At 42.3% G+C, this 21,564-nt stretch overlaps 1 protein-coding gene across 5 annotated transcripts in view; it reads right to left on the bottom strand.

Annotated features, from left to right (window-relative positions):
* GRIP2 (glutamate receptor interacting protein 2) overlaps nt 1-21,564 on the bottom strand; it is a 478,246-nt gene that overhangs the window by 80,041 nt on the left and 376,641 nt on the right. For all 5 annotated transcript variants that reach the window (XM_048488391.1, XM_048488392.1, XM_048488395.1 and 2 more), the window contains exons 2-7: nt 15,987-16,067; nt 10,419-10,554; nt 8,138-8,283; nt 5,431-5,517; nt 5,078-5,153; nt 1,817-1,962 (exon numbers count right to left, since the gene is read on the bottom strand). In XM_048488391.1, coding sequence (XP_048344348.1) covers nt 1,817-1,962; nt 5,078-5,153; nt 5,431-5,517; nt 8,138-8,283; nt 10,419-10,554; nt 15,987-16,067 — 672 coding nt within the window. The remainder of the gene's footprint in view (nt 1-1,816; nt 1,963-5,077; nt 5,154-5,430; nt 5,518-8,137; nt 8,284-10,418; nt 10,555-15,986; nt 16,068-21,564) is intronic.

The following is a 21,564-nucleotide window of genomic DNA, read 5'->3' as shown; positions in this document are numbered from 1 at the left end:
GAATCAAGGTCCAAGCATAGAGCTCCCAGGAAAAGTGCATCATGTAGTCAGACACTCAGATACCGATGGACACAAAGTAAATATGCGAGCAGTGAAAGGACAACCACAGTAAGTATGGAGGAAAGAGAAGGTATGGGCTTCACTGCAGCTGAGGAGAGAAAACAGGTGCTAGAAACCTTGGCAGTAGCATTAAGGTGGCTGCCACCACTTTCAATTGTTTGCTATGGCCACAACCGTAAGACAGATAACTCTTCCTAAGGAAGATTGTCTTTCTCCAAAGGGCATCATAAAGCTCTTCCTGCCAATTTCTGCACATCCGCTGCCTTGGCGTTTTCTGTAAGTTTCAGCAATGCCATTCAGACAAATGCACATGTGTTCTCTGACCTGTCACCATTTTCCCTTGTGGCGGGAAGGAACTCATAAATTTTGAATGCTGGCCTCTGCTCCTCCGGCTTTGAAAGCCGGCTTCTGGTTTAAATTACACAGGTGTTTAAGTTTTGTGAAGTTCACAATGCCTGATTAGCACTTTGCCAGTAAGCTAAGCAGAAGAATATGCAAGAATTGATGCATTCATATAAAACAGCCCTGCTGGATTTGTGTAACAGTTCACCTAGTCCAACATTATGCTACCTACTGCAGTCAACAAGATACCCTGGAAAGCCCATGAGAAGTAGCAAAGAAGTACATCATAGAAGTCTTCTCAGTAATTGGTATGCAGAAGTATACTACCTCTGAAAAGAGATGTTCTATGCAGCCATCATGGCTAACAGATACTTGTGAATTTATCTCTACTTGAGCTCATCTAATCTCCCTTGTGAGCCTTAGATTCTAGTGTCCAAGAAGTGGGTCCCACAAGCTACTTATGCATTGTGTGAAGAAGTACTTTTTTCTCAGGATGTACAAAAGAATGATGACCTATTCTACTAAGAATACAAAGCATCTAAGCATGTTTACATACATTTGGGAGTACAATTTGAATGAAGGCAAATATATTAACATACAAGGACACACTGAAGGGTGACTGGAACTTGGCACTGGAGCCTTTCTTGGATTTTTAGACTGGCATGTTATGTGTTCTTTCCCTTACTGCAAACTGATTGTGCTGTGGTAGAAAACTGACTCCTATTTTTCATTACAATATTGCTTCCACTCAGGCCTCTCCTTCTGTGTTATTTACACACTGTGTGCCCCCATAGCTCTGCTTCACAATGCCTTTAGATAGGCCATTTGATTCTGATCACTTCTGACTTATGAAATAAGTGACCCTATGAAATAAAAACCTGCAAAATGTTTTACTGTTAACAGCCTTGTTCGGGTCTTGCAAACTGAGACCTATGGGTGCTGTGTGGTTTCCGGGCTGTATGGCCGTGTTCTAGCAGCATTCTCTCCTGACGTTTCGCCTGCATCTGTGGCTGGCATCTTCAGAGGATCTATGGCTTCCTTTATAGAGTCAATCCATCTCATGGTGGGTCTTCCCCATGAGACCTATGGCTTCCTTTATAGAGTCAATCCATCTCATGGTGGGTCTTCCTCTTTTCTTGCTGCCTTCAACTTTTCCTAGCATTATTGGTTTGGTTTTGTCTTCTCATAATGTGACCAAAGTACAATAGCCTCAGTTTGTGCCTAATATTAGCTGATTACCTGTTGGGGAAATAATTCTGGTAGGCTTGGAAATGTGTTGAATTCTACAATATAGAACAGGTCACGTCCTATCACAAATACATTTGTGATTTTACATTTAAGTAGTATTGTACAGTTCTGTTGTTGCATGCTGTGATCCAAGTTTCTAGGGAAAAGCCATAACAATCTCTCTTACCCATTATGGTGACATCATACTCAATCTGGAAGAGGGCCTCCTGGTTGCACTGACGAAGAATGTTTAGAGCATCAGCATGACTCACACCATGGAGGGGGATCCCATCAACACTTAACAGCCTATCTCCAATTTTCAGAGACCCTTCCCTGCAAGAAACAAGGCATGAATAACACTTGAACCTATTAAACAATACATTTTCTCATCGAGCCATTTTCAGCATTCCTAACTCCTCTCTACATACACTTACCTTTAATGGGTAGAGTTGTTGCTGCCTTTGTGGTTGCTCCTGTGCTGTCCTCAAGAGTATACATAACCTTACCCTGAAAATGGTTTACATGATGCAGCTTACAGTCCCTGGAACATTTGTAAACTGATCAAAGAACTGGCTGTTGTGGGTTTTAGCACCTACCCAACCTCAGCCACACAGCCTAGAAAACCCACAACAGCAAGCTAATTCTGGCTGTGAAAGCCTTTGAGAATACATTATTCAAATAATGCCTGTCCCAGTGAGAGGTAAGCCACCCTTTATTCATCTCTTGTCTAAATTAAGAAGTCTCAGACTGGACTATAGGTCTATATTAGGGCATTATATTTTCAATCCTTTTTGTAATAATTGTCAGTGTAAAGTTTGCATTTTTTAATTGTGTGGCAGCCTTGGGTTGAAACTTTCATTGAACTGGCCACTACAATCCCAAAATCTATTTCCTTCTCAGGCTTAGTAGGTTCAGAGCCCATTAGCATATACCTGAAGTTGAGAGTTTTTGTTCCAGGGTGCATCACCTTACACATATTAGACTTGTCACATTATTTCCCAGCCACCCCCAATTTGTGGAGATTCTCCTGGAGCTCTTCACAATTGGCCCTGGTTTTTACCATTCTGAATATTTCTGTATCATCTGCAAACTTGCCCGCTATGCTGCTCATCACTAGTTCCCACTTATTCATGAACAAATTAAATAGCACCTGTGCCAATACTGATCATTGTGGGAACCCACTGCTTACTTCCGTTGTGAAAAATGTTTGCTTCCTGTCATTTAACCAATTTTTAATAATAAAAGGACCTGTCCTCTTATCTTATAACAGCTAAGCTTACTCAAGAGTCTTCAGTTAACCACACTGTCAGAAGACTTTTGAAAATCTGAGTATATAACACCTACTGGGTCACTGAAAAATTCCACATTTTTTGCACTGTTTATAGTATAAAACGACCTTGACAGTTTGTCACTCACACTGCATTCCAAGTCTGTAATCCTAGCCCAACTAGAATGTTCATTGAATGTCTTATGGGTCCAGCCATCCAAGAGTTTTGGAACAAAGAATTTATGGTGATTCATAAAATCTCTAATGTAAAGTTAGATTTAGATCCCAAAAGGTTATTATTGAATCCACCTTCTAGAAAGAATATTGACATTCCAAAGCTTAAACTTATTTCAAGTTTATTGACAATGGCACTTTTGTATATTGCAGCAAATTGAAAGAAAGATAAATCACCATCCTTAACTGTGGAAGCAAAAACCTTGGGGTCTTATGGTTATGAAAAAAATCTCTTGAATGGTTAATCCTATGGATTCAAATTCTAAATTATCTCACTTTTTGGATAAGTGAATGCCTTTTATTTCTAATTTGGAGGGAATGAAATGTCATAAAAGGTGGAAAATCCTCTCCAAATATAGGTCTTTTTTCATAATTGTTCAATTTATAGTCCCTGAAGTAGTACATTTCATTTGCTTGGTCTACTGAGCACAGGACTTGACATTATGTCCAAAATCTCCACTTTGTTATGTGTGCTTTGTTTTATTTGAATTGAGCATTTTAGTTTTAGTTTTTGATTTTTACAAAAATGAACATATTATGGGGCTTAATTGCTTTGTTTTATATCCTGTAATCCACCTGGAGCCTCAGTGAAAAAGATACATTATAAAGTAAATAAATAAATAAATATGAACCAGGACAGGCAAGGACATAGCCACAGATGCAGCAGGAATTATAACCATAACTGTATGTGTAAAAATGGAATAAGAGCACATACAAACATACAACTCTGTATATGGTATAGCCCTCTACAGGAGAAGCCTTTGGCTGATATATCAAACTTCCCACATCTGAGCAAAATTTTGACATGAATGAAGTTTTCCAAAAAAATGCTCATAAATGTCTTTTCAATTGGTTGACAATTGCATGAAGGACTACCCCTGAGAAACATCTGTATATTTGAGTTTTCTGTTACAAGGGATCCTACAATAAATTAGCGTGGACTGAGTCAAAGAATACACACAGCTAATTGAATATTTCATTGGTTAATTTTTAAATTAATAATGGATTTGGAATGTAATTTTTTTTAAAAAAAATGGCTTAAAAACTGTTTTTTGTCTCTTGGGAGAAGTGTTTGAAGTGAACACTTAGATACTGTATATATAGGCTCAAGTAACATATTGAGTAAACGCTACATCCAAATGTCAACTTTAGTAACACATTTGGTATGTAAACCAATTTAGGATTTCACGCTTCTGCATTCCATCTAAAAACTGGAGACCTGCAAAAAATAGGGGAGGGGAACAATCTGAAAATCCTTTTTTATCCCCCAGAATCTCTCCCTACAGGATCCTACAAGCCTTAATTCTACTTTTCCTCCTCTTGAACGAACACTGAGCTGTTTTCCACTTTCTGTGTCTCTGGGAGTATACTGCATATTCATCAAGTCCAATGGTCCCTTGAAGTATTCCAGGTTGTCCTGTGGAACTTCCAAAGTGCTGCACAGAACTGAGCCACCTGGAAGAGCTCTCCCTGCCTCATATATGTGTGTCACTAATATGGTGGCTGTGCGGCTTACAGGGAACGATGAAGTCCTTTCCTGTTTGGTTAATATACAAAGTCATTTTGTTTTGCATACTTGAGGACTCCAAGCACAAGCTTATCTGGGGGGAGGCAGGAGTAGGGGCTTTTCATTAATGGTTTCTGTACTGATTAGGACATTGCCCAAGCAAATGTTACTAAGATACACTTAATTTCTAAGGTGCAACTAATATTGTTACAGTTATGTAAAAATAGGTGGCAGATGTTTTGGGGCAGCGCAATTTGAAAGCTTTTCCCAGGCTTCCATTTTCTGTAAATATGTCCCTGAGTCCAATGAGTATGTAGAAACCCATAACCTTTTCCTAGGTGGTCTAGTTTTCCTCCTTTCATGAAATGGCACAATGGAGACTAGACATTTTACTATTAGAAAGAATTCCATTGATAAGTGTTGTTCAATATAAATGTTACCTGTCTGCTGGGCCACCGGGCCTAACATAGGTCAATACTAATGGCCGGGATTTGTGCCAGTCTTCATGGGCTCCTCCTGTAATAAAATGACAAAAGTTGAGAAAAGAAGACATATAAGAAACTTCTTTTACAACAATGGAAGATATGAAGCAGTTTTTGGCAAACAGTTGCAAGATTCAGACAAACACATGAAACTCTACTACACATAATAAAGCAAGCAGGTCTCGAGAATTGCTATGCATGTGTATTAGTTCTAAGGCTGGCTTCCATGTAATACCCATTGCTATTTCCATCTCGGACCTTCAAAAGCTGACGACATGGTTGCCACCATTGTGGGCTGAAAGAACACTGACCTCGTAGCACAAATCCAAAACTGTTGCCTTCTTTGTACAGGGTCACTTCGATGGTCTTTGGAATAATGCCAGCACTGGTCTCTGGAGCTATAAATGAGAAGGACATGGAGTGAATGATCTCTTTGACCTGCCATTTTTCTTCCTTCTTAATTGTGGCCTTTATAGAGAAGGTGCTGCATTTTATTTTGCAATGTTAGAAGATTTTAAATTAGATGAACACAGCAGTTGCCTTAAACATATGAATCTATTACATAACTACATTAAAAATAGCAGAATTAATGTTCTAGATTGTGTTGAGACAGAGTATTCAGCTGTCATGCTGAAACACGATTTAATCAAATGTCATTTATTTGTGACTTCCAAATGCAGACAATTGAACAAGTGAGTTTGCCAGTTGGCCCTGAAAAAAGATTTCGAACTAGGGTCTACAGCTGATTTGTTAATCACGGACAGTGCTGAGATATGCTGCGACAACTCAGTTCAACAGTTTGAAGTAGCACTACCTCACAGGTCTTGGCCACAAATAGGTATTTCCAGGTATAGATGGAAAAAAGGCAATGTGAAGTCAAACCAGTGGTTAAAGGTCTGTGGCTCAGTGGCAGAGCATATTGTTTTGCATGCAAGAGGTCCCAGGTTCAATCTCCAGCATCTCCTGTTGAAAGAATTAGGTGTGAAAGACCTCTATCTTAGACCCCGGAGAGATCCCTCCATTCAGACTAGACCAGGGGTCTGTAACCTTCAGCTCTCCAGATGTTCATGGACTACAAATCCCATCAGCCTCTGCTGTGGCTCTCCAGATGTTCATGGACTACAATTCCCATGGACAACCTGTGGCTCTCCAGATGTTCATGAACTACAATTCCCATCAGCCCCTGCCAGCATGGCCAATTAAATCAATTGGCCATGCTGGCAGGGGCTGATGGGAATTGTATTCCATGAACATCTGGAGAGCCACAGGTTGCAGACCCCTGGACTAGTTTATTGACCTTGAAAAACCAATGGGCTGATGGTGTAAATCAGTTTCATGGGTTCATGGACAAGCCAGAGTCTATACCTTATCTACAACGTCATAGCACAATGGGCTTCTTCAGGTCTGCCTTCTTCATGTAACAGAAGAACATGAACACTTTACATCTGTTTACTCTTTACAATCATTCATCATCTAAATTACATTCACCTTTAGGATATTTTAAGAAGTGACAAAAACACACTTCACAGCTTTGACTGGAAAAACAAAATTTCATTTGAATGTGAGAAATTTAGGCAGGCTGTCAGTTTCTAGAACAATATCTGAAAAGCAGGAAGTCATGTTTTAGTCTGTGGGTTTGTGCCTGCAGTCTTCTGAACAGCAGGGAATCTTATAAAGTCTTCTGCTGAACTATCCATAGACAGTAACATCCTTTATATCACAAGGTTCACATAATAACAATTTACTTGCTCCGCCCACCTGCACTTACACAATCTCAAGAACTGTCACAAACTTCATTTACATATAGGCAACAGCATTCAGCATGGATGGAAGGAAAACCATCTCATCCAACGCAAAAGCTTTTGTTCTAGATCGTCAAGCTATGGTGGCATTGAGAAGCTTGAGATGGCACAAAATATGTCATGAAACCAGCATACAAAGGTAAAGCAAGAGGTTGAGTAAAGGTTACTGGTGCTCTTCAGGATGGTGCAGAATTAGAGCAAGATGCAAATGGGATGATAGGGTGCATTTGAGATTCTAAGTTGCTTTCTCACAACAGGACACACTGACAAAAGTGGGGGGAGGGAGTTGACATGGTATTGGACGGCAGATCAGAGATTTGCTACCAGATCATCAAAAGGAAGAAGAGATCTAATCTGCCTGTTCCAGGACAATAGACAAGAGCAGGCACTCATGTTGAAAAAAAAGTAGTTCCCTTGAGGAGCCATTCCACAACAGTCACCACAGTTTGCTTGTTTATTCTATTTATAGGCCGCCCTTCCCCTATAAATAACAATACAAAGGATACAGTATCTCAGTATAACTTACAACAATCTAATACAACTTCATCTAGATGGTGCTAAAATTCAACAAATTAAAACAGATAGATTTTCCTATGTTCTTCATTCACCTCAGCATAAGGAAGGAATAACAGAACAAAATAAAGGAATGGAGGGGAGCGGGAGGCAAGACCAAGTGCTGCCTCAACCATAGGCCTGGTGGAACAGCTCTGTCTTACAGGCCCTGCAAAATTGTGTCATATCTCGCAGGGCCCAGGTCTCATCTGACAGAGAGATCTACCTGGCTGGGGCCAGGGCCAAGAATTCCCTGCCCTGGTTGAGAACAGCCCAACAGCCTTCGGGGCCAGGGATCATCAGCAAATTGCTATTAGTTGTGAACAGTGCTCTTCAGGGGACATAATTCCATACAAATGTTCGCAGAATTCCATGCTGTACGTCGGGAGGAGGGGAAAAGATCAAGCAAACAGGACAGCTCAGCAGCAGAGCTCCTGTTTTGCATGCGAATATCTCAAGTTCAGTTCCAGACATCTATCCAGTTCCAGGTTAGACTAATAGGGATGGAGAAACTCTGCGCCTGAGACCTAGGAAAGCCACTCCCTGTCAAAGTTCAGAGTAACCAACAAAAGTCAGTTTCACATATTCAAGGGACAGAAAGCCATCTCCATCTTGAAGATGACTGAACCATGAAAAAATAAATATTTAAAATGGAAGAACTAACCAGCCGGGGGTAGCTCATATTCTACCTCCAGTACCACCCTTTCGCCCACATTCTTCAAAAGGCTTATAATTTCATCATGTCGCAGCTTGGTCAAGTTGATCCCATTCACTGACTTGATGTAGTCGCCCACGTTTAGCTGATCACTCCTGTAAAAGACAAATCAAAATCTCTTTGTTCATTTCTCCTCAGAGCCCATTTCATATTTGATTTGATTTGATTTATTGTATTTATAAACCGCCCTCCCCCGAAGGGCTCAGGGTGGCGAACAGAACAAACAAATAGAGCACAAATAAAATCAAAGTTAAATATAGCTCTATATGCTAAAATTAACCCCATTAAAATGCAGCATCCTAATATCAAAATTAACGATGGTGACCTACTAGCAATCCCCTAAAAAGAAAAAGGGGAGGAGAAGGGAGGGGGGAACGGCAGGGTCCACAGATGTTATAAGAGAGGAGGGGGGGCATCAGCAGCCGGACCCCCCGAAGGCCCGGTGGAACAGCTCCGTCTTGCAGGCCCTGCGAAATTCTTTAAGATCCCGCAGGGCCCGCGTAGCTGGAGGTAGAGCGTTCCACCAGGCAGGGGCCAGAGCTGTAAAAGCTCTGGCCCTAGTGGAGGTCAGCAGCATCATTGAGGGGCTAGGGATCACCAGCAAATTTGCCTCTGCTGAGCGCAGAGGCCGATTCGGGACATGTGGGGCAAGAAGGTCCCGTAGGTACGGAGGTCCCAGGCCGCGCAAGGCCTTAAAGGTCAAAACCAACACCTTGAAAACGATTTGGAATTCAATCGGTAACCAGTGCAGGCGGCACAGCACAGGTGAGATATGGTCTCTGGCGGCACCTCCTGTGAGCAAATGTGCCGCCGCATTCTGGACCAATTTTAATTTCCGAATCAGACGCAAGGGGAGGCCTGCGTAGAGCGAGTTGCAATAATCTAGCCTGGAGGTGACCGTTGCATGGATCACAGTGGCCAGGTCCGTTTGAGAGAGGAGGGCCAGCCACCGGGCCTGACGAAGATGGAAAACGCATAGCCGGGTTACATGGGCCACCTGTGTCTCCATTGAAAGAGACGAAGCCAGGTGGACCCCCAGTCTTCGAACGGAGGGGGTCTGTGCCAATGTAGCCCCCTCCCACACCGGCGGCTGGAAATCCCCAGCCCCTCCCTCCCGCCCCAGCCAGAGGATCTCCGTCTTAGACGGGTTCAGTTTTAGCCTGCTCTGCTTCAACCAACCAGCAACCGCCTCCAAACAATGCTGGAGAGCCACAGGGGCGATGACCGTTCCCCTCTCCATCAACAGAATGAGCTGAGTGTCATCAGCATACTGATGACAGGTCAGCCCAAAGCTCCGTACCAACTGAGCAAGGGGTCGCATATAGATGTTAAATAATAGCGGGGACAGCAGCGTTCCCTGGGACACACCACACTGAAGTGGGCACCTTTGGGAGGCTTGGTCCCCACACCACACTTGCTGGGTCCGGTCCCGGAGGAACGAGGCAATCCACTGAAGGACAGTGCCCCGCACCCCAGAAGCGGCCAGGCGGTGGGTCAAAAGATCGTGGTCGACAACATCAAACGCTGCGGTAAGATCTAACAACACCAGCAGCGCCGATCCGCCCCAGTCAAGTTGCATATGGAGCATGTCCGTGATGGCGACAAGAACAGCACATAGACCCTTTCTGGCTAATTACCTGATGCCTCTAATAAGGTCAAATAGTATTATTTAATGTGGCATTACCAAGTGGAAATAGAACACATTCCACCAACAGCATCATCTTTGGTTCCACATTCTTCAGCCTACCCACTGAACAGTATAAACTCCATATGCAAATAAATAAATAGGAAGTTGGGGTGGGGTAGGGAAAGGAACATAGGATTTTCAAATGTATATTTAGCTGATTGTTGTGGGTTTTTGGAGTTGTATGGCCTTCATCTGTTAGTTTTAGTTCCTAATGTTTTGCCTTTATCTTCAGAGGCATACGTCTTAGATTTACATGCTGTGATCTCTGCTGGCCAAGATGTTAGGAGTGTTTAAAAACCACCCCAAGAACAAAGTTCTCAAAATGTAATTTTGCAGCCTTTGCTTTGATCACAAAAACCAGACCAGAGTGGAATGCCAAGGCCATGCCTTTTCAGCAATTCTTTTATAACTTGGCAGGCTCTGTATCAGATATCTGACACAACCCAAGGGATAAAAAAAAATTAGGAAAAACTCTCCCAGCCAATGCTTATCTCTTACAACCCCTTTCTCAGACTATAATACTTTCCACTGAGCTCGTCTCACCTTGCTGCCAGCCCTCCTGGCCTCAGATTGGAGACTCTCGGCTTCCCATCTTTATCTGTGCCACCAGATATAGTTAATCCAAGAGTGCTTCCTTCTTTTTTGATCAGCTCCACAATTGTGACTCCTCTGAACTCCTCTGGGAGAAAAAAAAATCAGGAACAGGTCAGGTTACTAAGGAATGCAAGATTCTTCAGCAGGCCTAAGAAGTCAAGCCAACCATCAGCCTAGCTGAAAAATCACAGGCAAGAATTCTTACGAAAAAAAGGTGGTAACACTGCAAAGAAACCATCTTTGGTATATGTCTCCCCCGCCTCCAGCAGTCAGTATGAAGAAAAGCTGGAGTTGGATAAAAGCTACAGAAAATGACTGAATCTTTAAAACAACCATCATGACAACAAACCAGAACAACTCTGAATGACTATTATCTATGATGGTGGAAAAAGTGTACTTTAATCATTCCATTTAGGGCTTCAAAGGGGATATCTGGGCAGTTTGACAAGAAGAGAACATAGATAATGGGGAAAGTGTTCCTGAACTGCACATAAAATACCAGTTGTCAGATAAAGATTGAGCCTAACCTTTACACTCACATGATAGTTTTTCCATTCATAGAATTTTTGCAACCCTAGAATCAGACTGAAGTGGCAATGTCCAGTGCAGAGAAAATGCTTAAGAACATAAGAAAGTGCCTGCTGGATCAGACCAGAGTCCATCTAGTCCAGCACTCTGCTACTCGCAGTGGCCCACCAGGTGCCTTTGGGAGCTCACATGCAGGAGGTGAAAGCAATGGCCTTCTGCTGCTGCTGCTCCCAAGCACTTGGTCTGCTAAGGCATTTGCAATCTCAGATCAACAAGGAGGATCAAGATTGGTAGCCATAGATCAACTTATAAATCTGTCCAAGCCCCTTTTAAAGCTATCCAGGCTAGTGGCCATAACTACCTCCTGTGGCAGCATATTCCAAACACCAATCATACGATGCGTGAAGAAATGTTTCCTTTTATTAGTCCTAATTCTTCCCCCCAGCATTTTCAATGTATGCCCCCTGGTACTAGTATTATCTATTATCCCATACATATAATGCTTGTAGGGAATGCTGACAGACTAGAGGAAATGAGTTTGACTGAGAGAGATGGCAAAGAGCAAATAAAGCACAGTAGCTAAGAAAATCAGAAACCCTTTGTTTCAGTGGGTAATTTTTATTTTTATTTATTTATTTATTTATTATTTTGATTTCTATACCGCCCCATCCCCAAGGGGCTCCGGGCGGTGCACAACAAATTAATACAAACAAATAAGAAGGCAAACCATACAATTAAAACTCAATATTCCTAGGGAAGTCACTCTTTCAGCCTCGGACCTGTTTCTGGAGACTGCAGGAATTAGCAACCTACCAAACTGTTGCAACCATCACAAGATAATACATGTGAAGCTCTTAAAACACTTAAAAGCACTTTGAGCATTTGAAAGTGCAATATAAATACTTATACAGCCCTTATTCAACTCCCAAGCAATGTCCATTTCAGGAATGTCATTGAGTCCATAAAGAAATTTCAGACTGAGTTTACCTCATCATAGAGTTATACCACCTTGCTTGATGCTAGGTTAGTAATATTATTACAGTTGAATTACATTTATATCCCCACCTACTAAGCTTTAGCAAAGATATTATTTATTCATGTATTTCATCATTTTTATTCTGTCCTTCCCTCCAAGAACCAGGGCAGTATATATAGTTCATCTTTCCTCTGTTTTGACCTCATAATCCTATAAGGGCAATTAGGCAAAAGAAACAGGAACTGGCCCAAGGTCAGTCAGTGAAGTTCATGGCGAAGTGGGAATTTGAGCCTGATCTCCTACATTCTAACCACTACACCACAATGTATCATGCACCTTTCAGTTACGCCTTGGAACCAAACTACTGTGGCCTTCCACAGGTAACCATCACTTTCCTCATGGTTGTGGCTAGATTCTCTTACACACATATCCAAGGTTACAGGTTACTGCCGTTGGATATAGAATCAAAAATTGAGTCAAACGATAATTTTTGATGCTTTCTATTTTTCTTATAGAATCTGTGCTGACAACACTTAGCATTAAAAATGTTGACCCGAATGTTAGGCAAGAATGTTTTGATTTGTTTAATGCCTTGATAGCAAATGACCATGTGCCTTGGTTGAAGCCTTCGGAGTGCTGATTGTTAAAGAAGATCTTACAAAAGAGTTTACATACATTAACAGGAGTAGAGAATAATGTGCTGGTGAAAGAGCTGGTTTAAAAGGGATTCATTCATTACTATGCTCTTGTTTAACCCAGCAACATCTCCTATTTTCCTAATGTTCTCGTTAAAATATCAAACTACGTTAATGAATGATCAAGTACAATAACGTGTGCTTTCAGTGTATTGATCGAGAATCTCAGTGAGCGCCGGAAATCTTCCCATCGTCCCCTGCAGCTCTAAATGGAATGCCATCTGGCATGATCTTTGACTTTCTCAAGAGGAAATTTGTAAGAAGTGACAAATCAACGTTGATAGTGTCGCAGTAAAAAGGTTATTAGCTTTTTCAGTGGGAGTTAACAATTGGTTTCTAAAAACTGCTTCACAAAATCAGCCTAGCACAAAGCCATCGTGGGTGAGGCTTAAAAAGAAAATCTGTTAAGAATTCTCCCAGAATGTCTGATCAACAAATGCATTTATTTTTAATGGTATTTTTATGTAATTTTCTTCTAGCCAACTCACAGCAGTTCAGTTCACCCCAATGCAGGAAACAATAGCATTCTAAAACATGTACACATGAATACTCTGATTATATTAACACCCTCAGGAATCTAAACTAGGCAGATGCCTGTCAGAAAAGTCTTATAAACTTTCCAAACCCTAATAAAGAGATAGCTTTATAATTTTAGGAGCTCAACCATAAGGATCCCATTTCTTGCCACTATCATCCTAAGCTGTCAGAGAGTCAGAATAGTGAGAGTAGCCCATTGACACAACCTTGGTGGATTAGAGGTGTTACATAGTGAGAAACTTGAGGGTATCGGTCTGTGAATGGCTTTAAATGTCAACACCAGTACCGTGATTTGGCCCTGAAAAAGCAGTCCTGACAACAATTCCACTCTGCTTCTCAAGGGACAGACAATCCATAACGGATCAGATAGTGCCATCTCTCACAGTCAAACTCATTTCCTCCAGTCTGTCAGCATTCCCTACAAGTATTATATGTATGAGGAAGGGAAGGCCAAGGGAACCCAGAGGGGTCTATACATTCTCTCAGTGTACAACATCCATCACCACCAACCTAAAGAAAACCTGACCTGACAAACCACAAGCCATTTCTAAAATATCCAATTTACATTATGAACATGGATTTTTTTTCTTTTTAATGTAAGGAAGATTATGACTGTCTATCATGGCTATGAGTTAGATATCTTGGATAATGCCTCTGTTGTGGGAAGAGGGAGGGAAAGGAATTTGTAAGCCCCTTTGAGTCTCCTTAAACGGCAGTATATTTATTTTAGTGTGCCTCGTGAGGGGAGTGCCTGTGGGAAAGAGAAATAAAAAGTCAATGGGTATCCTTCACCTGCTAGGAAGATATTGGGGGTGAGGGAAAGTGCTTCTTGTCACCAAGCCCGACCATTTCTGAAGCACCCCAGTCCCTGAGGGGGAAAATGTGGGGAAATCTGGCATGCCTGTTCAGTGAGGTTTCCCAACTTGTAGAAGGTGAGGCGGGGGTGGGGGTGGGGTACAAATAGGCCAAAGCCTCATTTGGAAGGCTTGTGATATAAGTGTTGAATCCTTAACAGGAAAGAGTGGGTACAAATTTCATCAGTTGATCTCTGAACAAGAAGACAATGGGAAACAGGCCCTTTGACTAACTGGGACAGTTCCCAATAGGCTATTGTCCTGAAGTGCCGCTGGTGGTCATAAGGAACCCCAGTCAAGTGCTAGTCCTGGTGCTGCTCAGCTGTAGCAACAAAAGAGGTAATTGAATAGCTTACAAATCCATCATAATTGTCAGTGGCTGAGTCTAAACCAAGCACCTCTTGGGCCATTTTAACAGCTTATTCTACCTCTGTTACAGAAATGTAAGAATTAAAGGCAGCATGTCCCATCAGATTCACTGATTATCAGGTGCCAGGCATAAACAGAGGATGTCTATTTCAATCACGTTCTGTTCAGAAGCCTTGGAGGGAGAGGGAGAGGAAGAAGTTGTGGCTTACTGATAAAGGATCTGCTTTACATGCAGAAAGTCCCAAGTTCAGTCCTTAGCATTTGAAGTTTAAAAATATCAGCCAGTAAAATAACGTGAAGGACCTCTGTGTGAGACGCTGGAGAGCTGCCACCAGTCACAGCAGAAAGTACAGACCTTGGTCGAATCCCCACTACCGTCTTAGCCAGGTTTCAGAACACAAACTAACCAGGTTTGAGGGACGACCTCCCCGGTCGAATCCCCACTACCGTCTTAGCCAGGTTTCAGAACACAAACGACCTCAAACCTAGTTAGTTTGTGTTCTGAAACCTGGCTAAGACGGTAGTGGGGATTCGACTCTGGACAGAATAATGGGTGGGATCTAACCAGCTTTTCAACTGATGAGGAAGAGGTTGAAGGGTCCTCTTGATTGTTCACCTGAATGGACAAAAGCCATGTGGGATGGAAGGTGTAGTGAAGAAGAGTACTGGGTGACATTGACTGAAAAAACTTACAACATGAGGCAATTTGTGTGCTCATGTGATCAGACTGACACATTTTGGAGACAGAGGTTGGGTCTAGATTCTCAATACATTTTGACTTGATCCACCAAGACAGTTTTAGAAGCAAACTGAACTAATGACAACCTACCAAGGATGCTGACACACCATTAGGGTGTGCCTTTATGATCAGAGGAGCTGATGTCATGATTCATACCCAATATCATCTCTCAGAACCACACCTCTCTCTGAGATGGATTCCAGAATCGAGATCTCTCCTGGACTTAGCCAATGGCAGAGATACAGAAAGTGAAGATGTAGCCTGAGTTACATGCCACTGTCAGTTGGGTCCAAGGTGGAATCAACTGGTGTTGCTGGAACTTCTGAAGTGTGCCTGGACTTGGCTAGTGGTGCCACAGAACATGGCAGTAAAATATGTTGGAATGATCCTGATGACCATATGCTTCTCAGGTTGGCTTCTGGCAGGCACATGCTGCCTTGTGCATTGGAGAAGAGTGACTGGTGCATAGACGCAGTGCTCCTGTCAGCAACAGCAGCAGCACTCCCAGCTGCAGGCACCACCATGTCGTGGAAGAAAGGGCATGTGTGCAGTGCTGAGAGCTGTCAGAATGGTTGTTGGGAGGTCTGGTAAGCAGGAAGTGGAAGGAGGCACAGCAAGAGAGGTTTGAGTAGGGAAGGGACTGATAGTGGGGAGAAGAACTCTTAGAGATTACCCGCCCAGGGTTCCCCAAAACCAACCCTGTGGATGACCATTATAATATGCACGTATAGTAAAAGTAGAAGTTAGTCAAACTGGTTATATGTTCAGAGCAACTGGAATATCAAACACCTGTGAAAAAGAAAGCATTCTTGCAGTTACCTGGAATACTTTGCCTTCTTGAAACTAACGCTGCATCCAGTCCTCCCGAGTCTTTGCTCCCTTTTGAATAAGGGCCATCATCTACAAGAAACAGAAAAACAGAGAGAACATTTAAGCACAAAAGGCTGTTTTTATTTTAGTCTTAACATTTCCTGAACACTTGTTTGTCCCATTCTTTCTTTCTCCAGAGTTAGTGCACCCAGTACTATGGCTACAGAGCTGGTGGTTAAAAACTAGATTCCTGTGGTGACCTCTGCACCACATCTGCAGCTACATTCAGAGCAATGCTTTAAGCTTGACAAATGCCAGTCCCCAGGACATCATAAGACCTAGAGCAGGGGTCTGCAACCTGTGGCTCTCCAAATGTTCATGGATTACAATTCCCATCAGCCCCTGCCAGCATGGCCATTGGGAATTGTAGTCCATGAACGTCTGGAGAGCCACAAGTTGCAGACCCCTGACCTAGAGGCTTCACTGGGGCTATTGCAATTTTCAGCAGTGGTTCTATTGCAGTGTCTCCCAGTGATTCTTACCAGAAATACAATTCTTATTCATCATTTCACAACAGAATATGTGTTACAGCATGACATAACATGCATGTGTGTGAAGTTCTTATCATCGCTTGTTCATGTGTTAATTTTACACTATTCAATGGCGGTGGATGCATTCATTTTTTAGCCCGCTGTTTTCTGTACTGGCTCCAAGGATCAGTTAAAAGAAGCAGTTTGAAGGAATAAAGAAAGTATGAGAAATGAGAATAAGTCAGATTAGAATTACAAAATAGCCATTATGGCGGTTAGAACAACCAGGGTTACCCCAAATAACACGTCTGTTGCAACTCTAATAAAATTACAAGAAACTGTAGAGCTTCGAAATAAGTTCTGTGGCAGCAGTAATTATAAAACATGGCAACTGAAATACAAAACATGAAATGATGAAAAATAAACCTGGTTCTACAGCCAAAGAAAATTTGTAAGGCCTGATTTAGATGGTCTTAATGCACATCTTGGTCCCACCATGTAGCAAACCACCACTCCTAGCTCCATGTTCAGGCAATATCAAAAACTAGTTCCATGTTGAGGCAATATCAAAACTATTTGCCATGCTATATGAAGCACTACTAGTTATGGCAGGGTGATGGCCAGGAAGGCACAATTTTTAGCAGCCTCCTTCTGGAAAGAGCAATGTGCATAGCAGTTTATACCAAGTGACTTGCTCATTTATCCCTAACTGGAAGGGAATAAGAAGTTGCAGTGAGTTAAAATGATAAAGATCCCATGGATCATCAGTGGCTGCTTGCCTCAGTTGCAGACATAAGGAACAGTACAGACATGGGAAGCAGCAGGAAATATATTACTAATAGAGATCCAAGACACCTATTTCCCACAGTCTCCTTTTACACTGTGGTTTCTGAGACCTTGATAGCTGCAAAGAGCAAGCCAAACTCACAGTTACATAAAATAAGCAGGTAGAAATGCACCTGGTGATCAAGGATGATAACATAGCAGTTTGCTGCACTAAGCCTCAGATCTGGCACTGGATATGGAAAACTTCCATGAACATGAGACCAATATTTTATTTTTTCAGGAGATAACCCTTTAAGGGTGAAAGAACATCCTTAAATTTAAAACGTAAGTTTTAAGGATACTTGTGAAGAAAGTCATGGGCTCTGCAAATGGAATACTACATCAGGATACCAACAGTGCACTAAATCATCATCCTTGAATTTAGTTTCCTATTCTTAGACACTCTTTTTTTCAAAGTCATCTCTTCTTGCTGCATCTTCAGTTAGTGTGGAGTAAAGGAAGAAGTGAGAAAAAAGGGTCAGAGAATGAGCTTTTGACAGAACGTTTAAAAACCAGATGAACGCTACAAAACTTATAGCTTATTTCTTACGTGCTATCCCTCAGCCCCAAGGATACTTAGATGAGGAAGAAAATACTACCAAATTTCTTCTTCCATGTTTACTGCCTGCATCAAACCACAGAAGCTTCAGAACAAACTGAATAAACAGAGGGCGATAGTTGTGATGTACCTTACTGTCAACATGGTCTGGTGCCAATGATTTACTGCAAGAAGAAATATGCCCATCAACTCCCTTTCAAATCTCTGTTCACTGCAGCACCCAATTAGTTCACTATCAGGTAGAATGGCATTCTGATCAGCTGCTAAGATCCTCTGCAGTTCACAGAGGCCGAATCCCCACCAGGAAATTCAATCTAGATCAAACCAAGTTTGAAAATAAACTGCACCTTTTCATTGAGGTTTCAACCTCCCCACCACAGCATGTTTCCAGTGAAGACACCTAGGCCTATCTCGGATTCAAGAAATGTAACAATCCCCACTACCACGCAATCAGCTTGGTGGGTTTCTCCTGATTGGCTGTTGTGCCGTGTTGGGGCGGGACCTTTTTTTTCCTCCCGCAAAAAAGTGCTCACGTTATGACATCAGCACTTCTCCCCTGCCCAACTTTCTGGTTGGTTATTGTTCTCTCGTGTGGTTCAGTGTCTTACACATTCTTCCTTACAATCAACTACATGAGATGAAGGGTTTAAACCTACAGGCTATTGCGCTAGGAGGAATCTGGGATCTATACATGTTACAATGAAGGACCAGAAGTCAGTGACAGAGCCTCAGGAAGCCCAAATGATGAAGATTTCTTCTAAGGCCCTGAACAGCTATTGCTAATTAGATCTGGAAATGAGTACAGAATCATGCATTCATATAGGTCTTTAAGACTGCATGTACAACCTAGTACTACTTAAGTGTAATCATCTTGCAAAAATTATTTCAAGACCAGCTGAGATGAGCAGTACAAACTACTCAATGTTCAGAAGATGCCAGTGTGATGGCTGCAAGTTTCTCGGAAGGAAGGAAGGAAGGAAGGAAGGAAGGAAGGAAGGAAGGAAGGAAGGAAGGAAGGAAGGAAGGAAGGAAGGAAGGAAGGAAGGAAGGAAGGAAGGAAGGAAGGAAGGAAGGAAGGAAGGAAGGAGCTTACAAATTCCCTCCCTTCCTCTTCCCACAACAGACACCTAAGGTTGGTGGGGCTGAGAGAGTTCTGAGAGAATTATGACTAGCCCAAGGTCAATCAGCAAGCTTTGTATAGGAGCATTGGAGTACTATGTACAGGTCTGGAGGATGCGGACAGAATGGAGCAGGTATAGAGGAGGGCAATAAGGATTACCAGGGGCCTGGAGACCAAGCCCTATGTGGAAAGGCTGAGGGATTTGGGAATATTTATTCTGGAGACTGAGGGGGAACATGACTGCTCTCTTTAAGTATGTGAAAGGCTATCAGAGGAGAGAAGAGAACTGTTCCTGTTGGCAGTAGAGAATGGGACTCACAATAATGGGTCTAAATTATGGGTGGCCAGGTGCCAGCTGGAAATAAAGATTCTTCTTTTCTTTTCTTTTTTACCAAAAGCATTGTTCAACAGTGGAATCAGCTACCTGGGGAGGTGGTGAGCTCCCCCTCACTGGCAGTCTATATGTAGCAGTTGGAGAAACACTTGTCTGAGATGCTCTCTCAGCCCCACCTACCTCACAGGATGTTTGTTGTGAGGGGGGAAGGGCAAGGAGATTGTAAGCCCCTTTGAGTCTCCTGCAGGAGAGAAAGGGGGGATATAAATCCAAACTCTTCTTCTCCTTCTTCTTCTAGACTGATTTTGCATTAGCAGGGAGTTAAACTAGATACCCCCTTCCAGCTCTTTGACTAGTAGTTGCTCCCCAAATGATCAGACAGAGGAGATCCTTAAATGATGATTGCAAGTAGTTGCCTCACTAGCAGAACAGCTACAGAGGACTAGACTAAATCACATCGGCACTGTGCCAGCTGAAAAGCCAGCAACAAGCCAGAACTATAATCTTGGCAAGATATTCATTTTCATCTTGAAGAGACTACAAGTGGCATTGCTTTATCTACCAAATTATTATTAGCCCACCATAGCTAACAATTTGCTTGGGTATATATGAACAATTTACAACTCCTATTTTAAAACACTAGAATTGATCAAGAATAATGGAAAACCCAGTAGACAACTTTCATTTCAAGCAGGCAGGTGGAAAATTCTGGGATTCCCTAAGGATTTAGTTTAGCTTGTCAGAACAATTCAGAACCTTCCGAGTTCTGAAAACAATGGGCTCAAAGAGAAGGTAAGAAATCTTTGAGTTAAGGGCTCCATTCTAGCTCATTTTCAAGTCAAGATAAAGGGTGGAGTTTTGCCTTTATCACAAAGAAACAAATGATACAGAACTTTGCCATGGATCAGATTGGCACACCATGTAAGCCAATGGAACCACAGAACTCCAGCTCTAGAAGCAAGGGCTGTACTGGTGAACCACAGAAGGCAGCTGAGCAGTTGCAGAAAAGCAATCAGCCTCTCATTAAAAGCTTCTTAGCAATCCCTTACCAATCACCAAAATGTTGACATGTTCTTTTGGTAACACCAGGACTATGCTGGAAACAGCCGTCTCAAAATCAGCAAGATGTGCTACAGAAAACAAACAAACTTGGCAGCTAAGCCAGCATCTCAAAAATCCTACCCTGGGCAAATCTGCTTATCACCACCAAGGAACCTCTGCAAACAGCTAAGTGGCCTGAGTCAGCAATAATAAATCCACGCTGGCTATTTGCAATTAGCCATTCACGGAAGGTGCCAGTCATCAAACTCCCCTGACATTACACTGACAGTTCAGATGGCAAACAATTAGCGCCAAGCCTTCCCTTTCTCCACCTCAACCCTTCTCCCCAGCCCAGGGGATAATGCTAAAGTGTTTGTTTTTGCTCATTAGCTGACTGAAATGTTTGAGCGGTTGAGGAAGGTGCTTGTTGAAGTATGAATTGGCATTTGCTTGTATTCATTTCCCTGCTGCACGCCTTTTGTTCATGTTTGGCTGGCTTCCCGCTTTGTCAATCAAATGTATTTTATTGGAGATTTCTTTTAACACCTCATCTACAATGAAGACTCTTACGTCATGTGTTTGGCAAGATCCCATCTTATTTCTTAGCTTGTCATGCAGAACACAGTCAAAGGAGCTTCAACTGGAACAACCATTCCCATTCCGACTACTGGAGATAGTGCAGTACAGTGGTTAGAGTGTCAGAAAAGGATCTCAGAGTCCCATGTTCAAATCCCCACTCTGCCACGGAAGCTTGCTGGGTAATCTTGGGCCACTCACACATACTCTGCCTAATCTACCTCACAGGGTTGCTTTGAGGATAAAACACAAGAGAATAGCATAAGCCGGTTTGGGTCCCTACTGTGGAAAGAGGCTGGGATGAAATTAGTTGTAAAACAATATTATTTTCCAGTTAAAAGAGTGTTGTCATATTTTGTCCAGATCAGAGTCCAGTTGGCAATCCACCACCGTATCAGGGAAGTTCCTTTTGTCACGCTTATACCTAAAGCATATACCAAAAGTGCACCCCTGCAACAGTAACGTGTTTGGCAGCTTCTCCATTATGAATATTTTCCATCAACCATATTACATTCTGCTTAAGCAAACCCAAGTATTTGGCAGAAAACTGCGTTGTCAATTTTTTTTTACTATATTACATATTGTTGTGTGTTCATAGATAT

This window comes from Sphaerodactylus townsendi, linkage group LG03 (genome assembly GCF_021028975.2).
Source record: "Sphaerodactylus townsendi isolate TG3544 linkage group LG03, MPM_Stown_v2.3, whole genome shotgun sequence".
Classification (NCBI taxonomy): Eukaryota; Metazoa; Chordata; class Lepidosauria; order Squamata; family Sphaerodactylidae; genus Sphaerodactylus; species Sphaerodactylus townsendi.
Note: the sequence above shows the minus strand (reverse complement) of the source record. Positions and strands in the feature narration are given on the sequence as shown.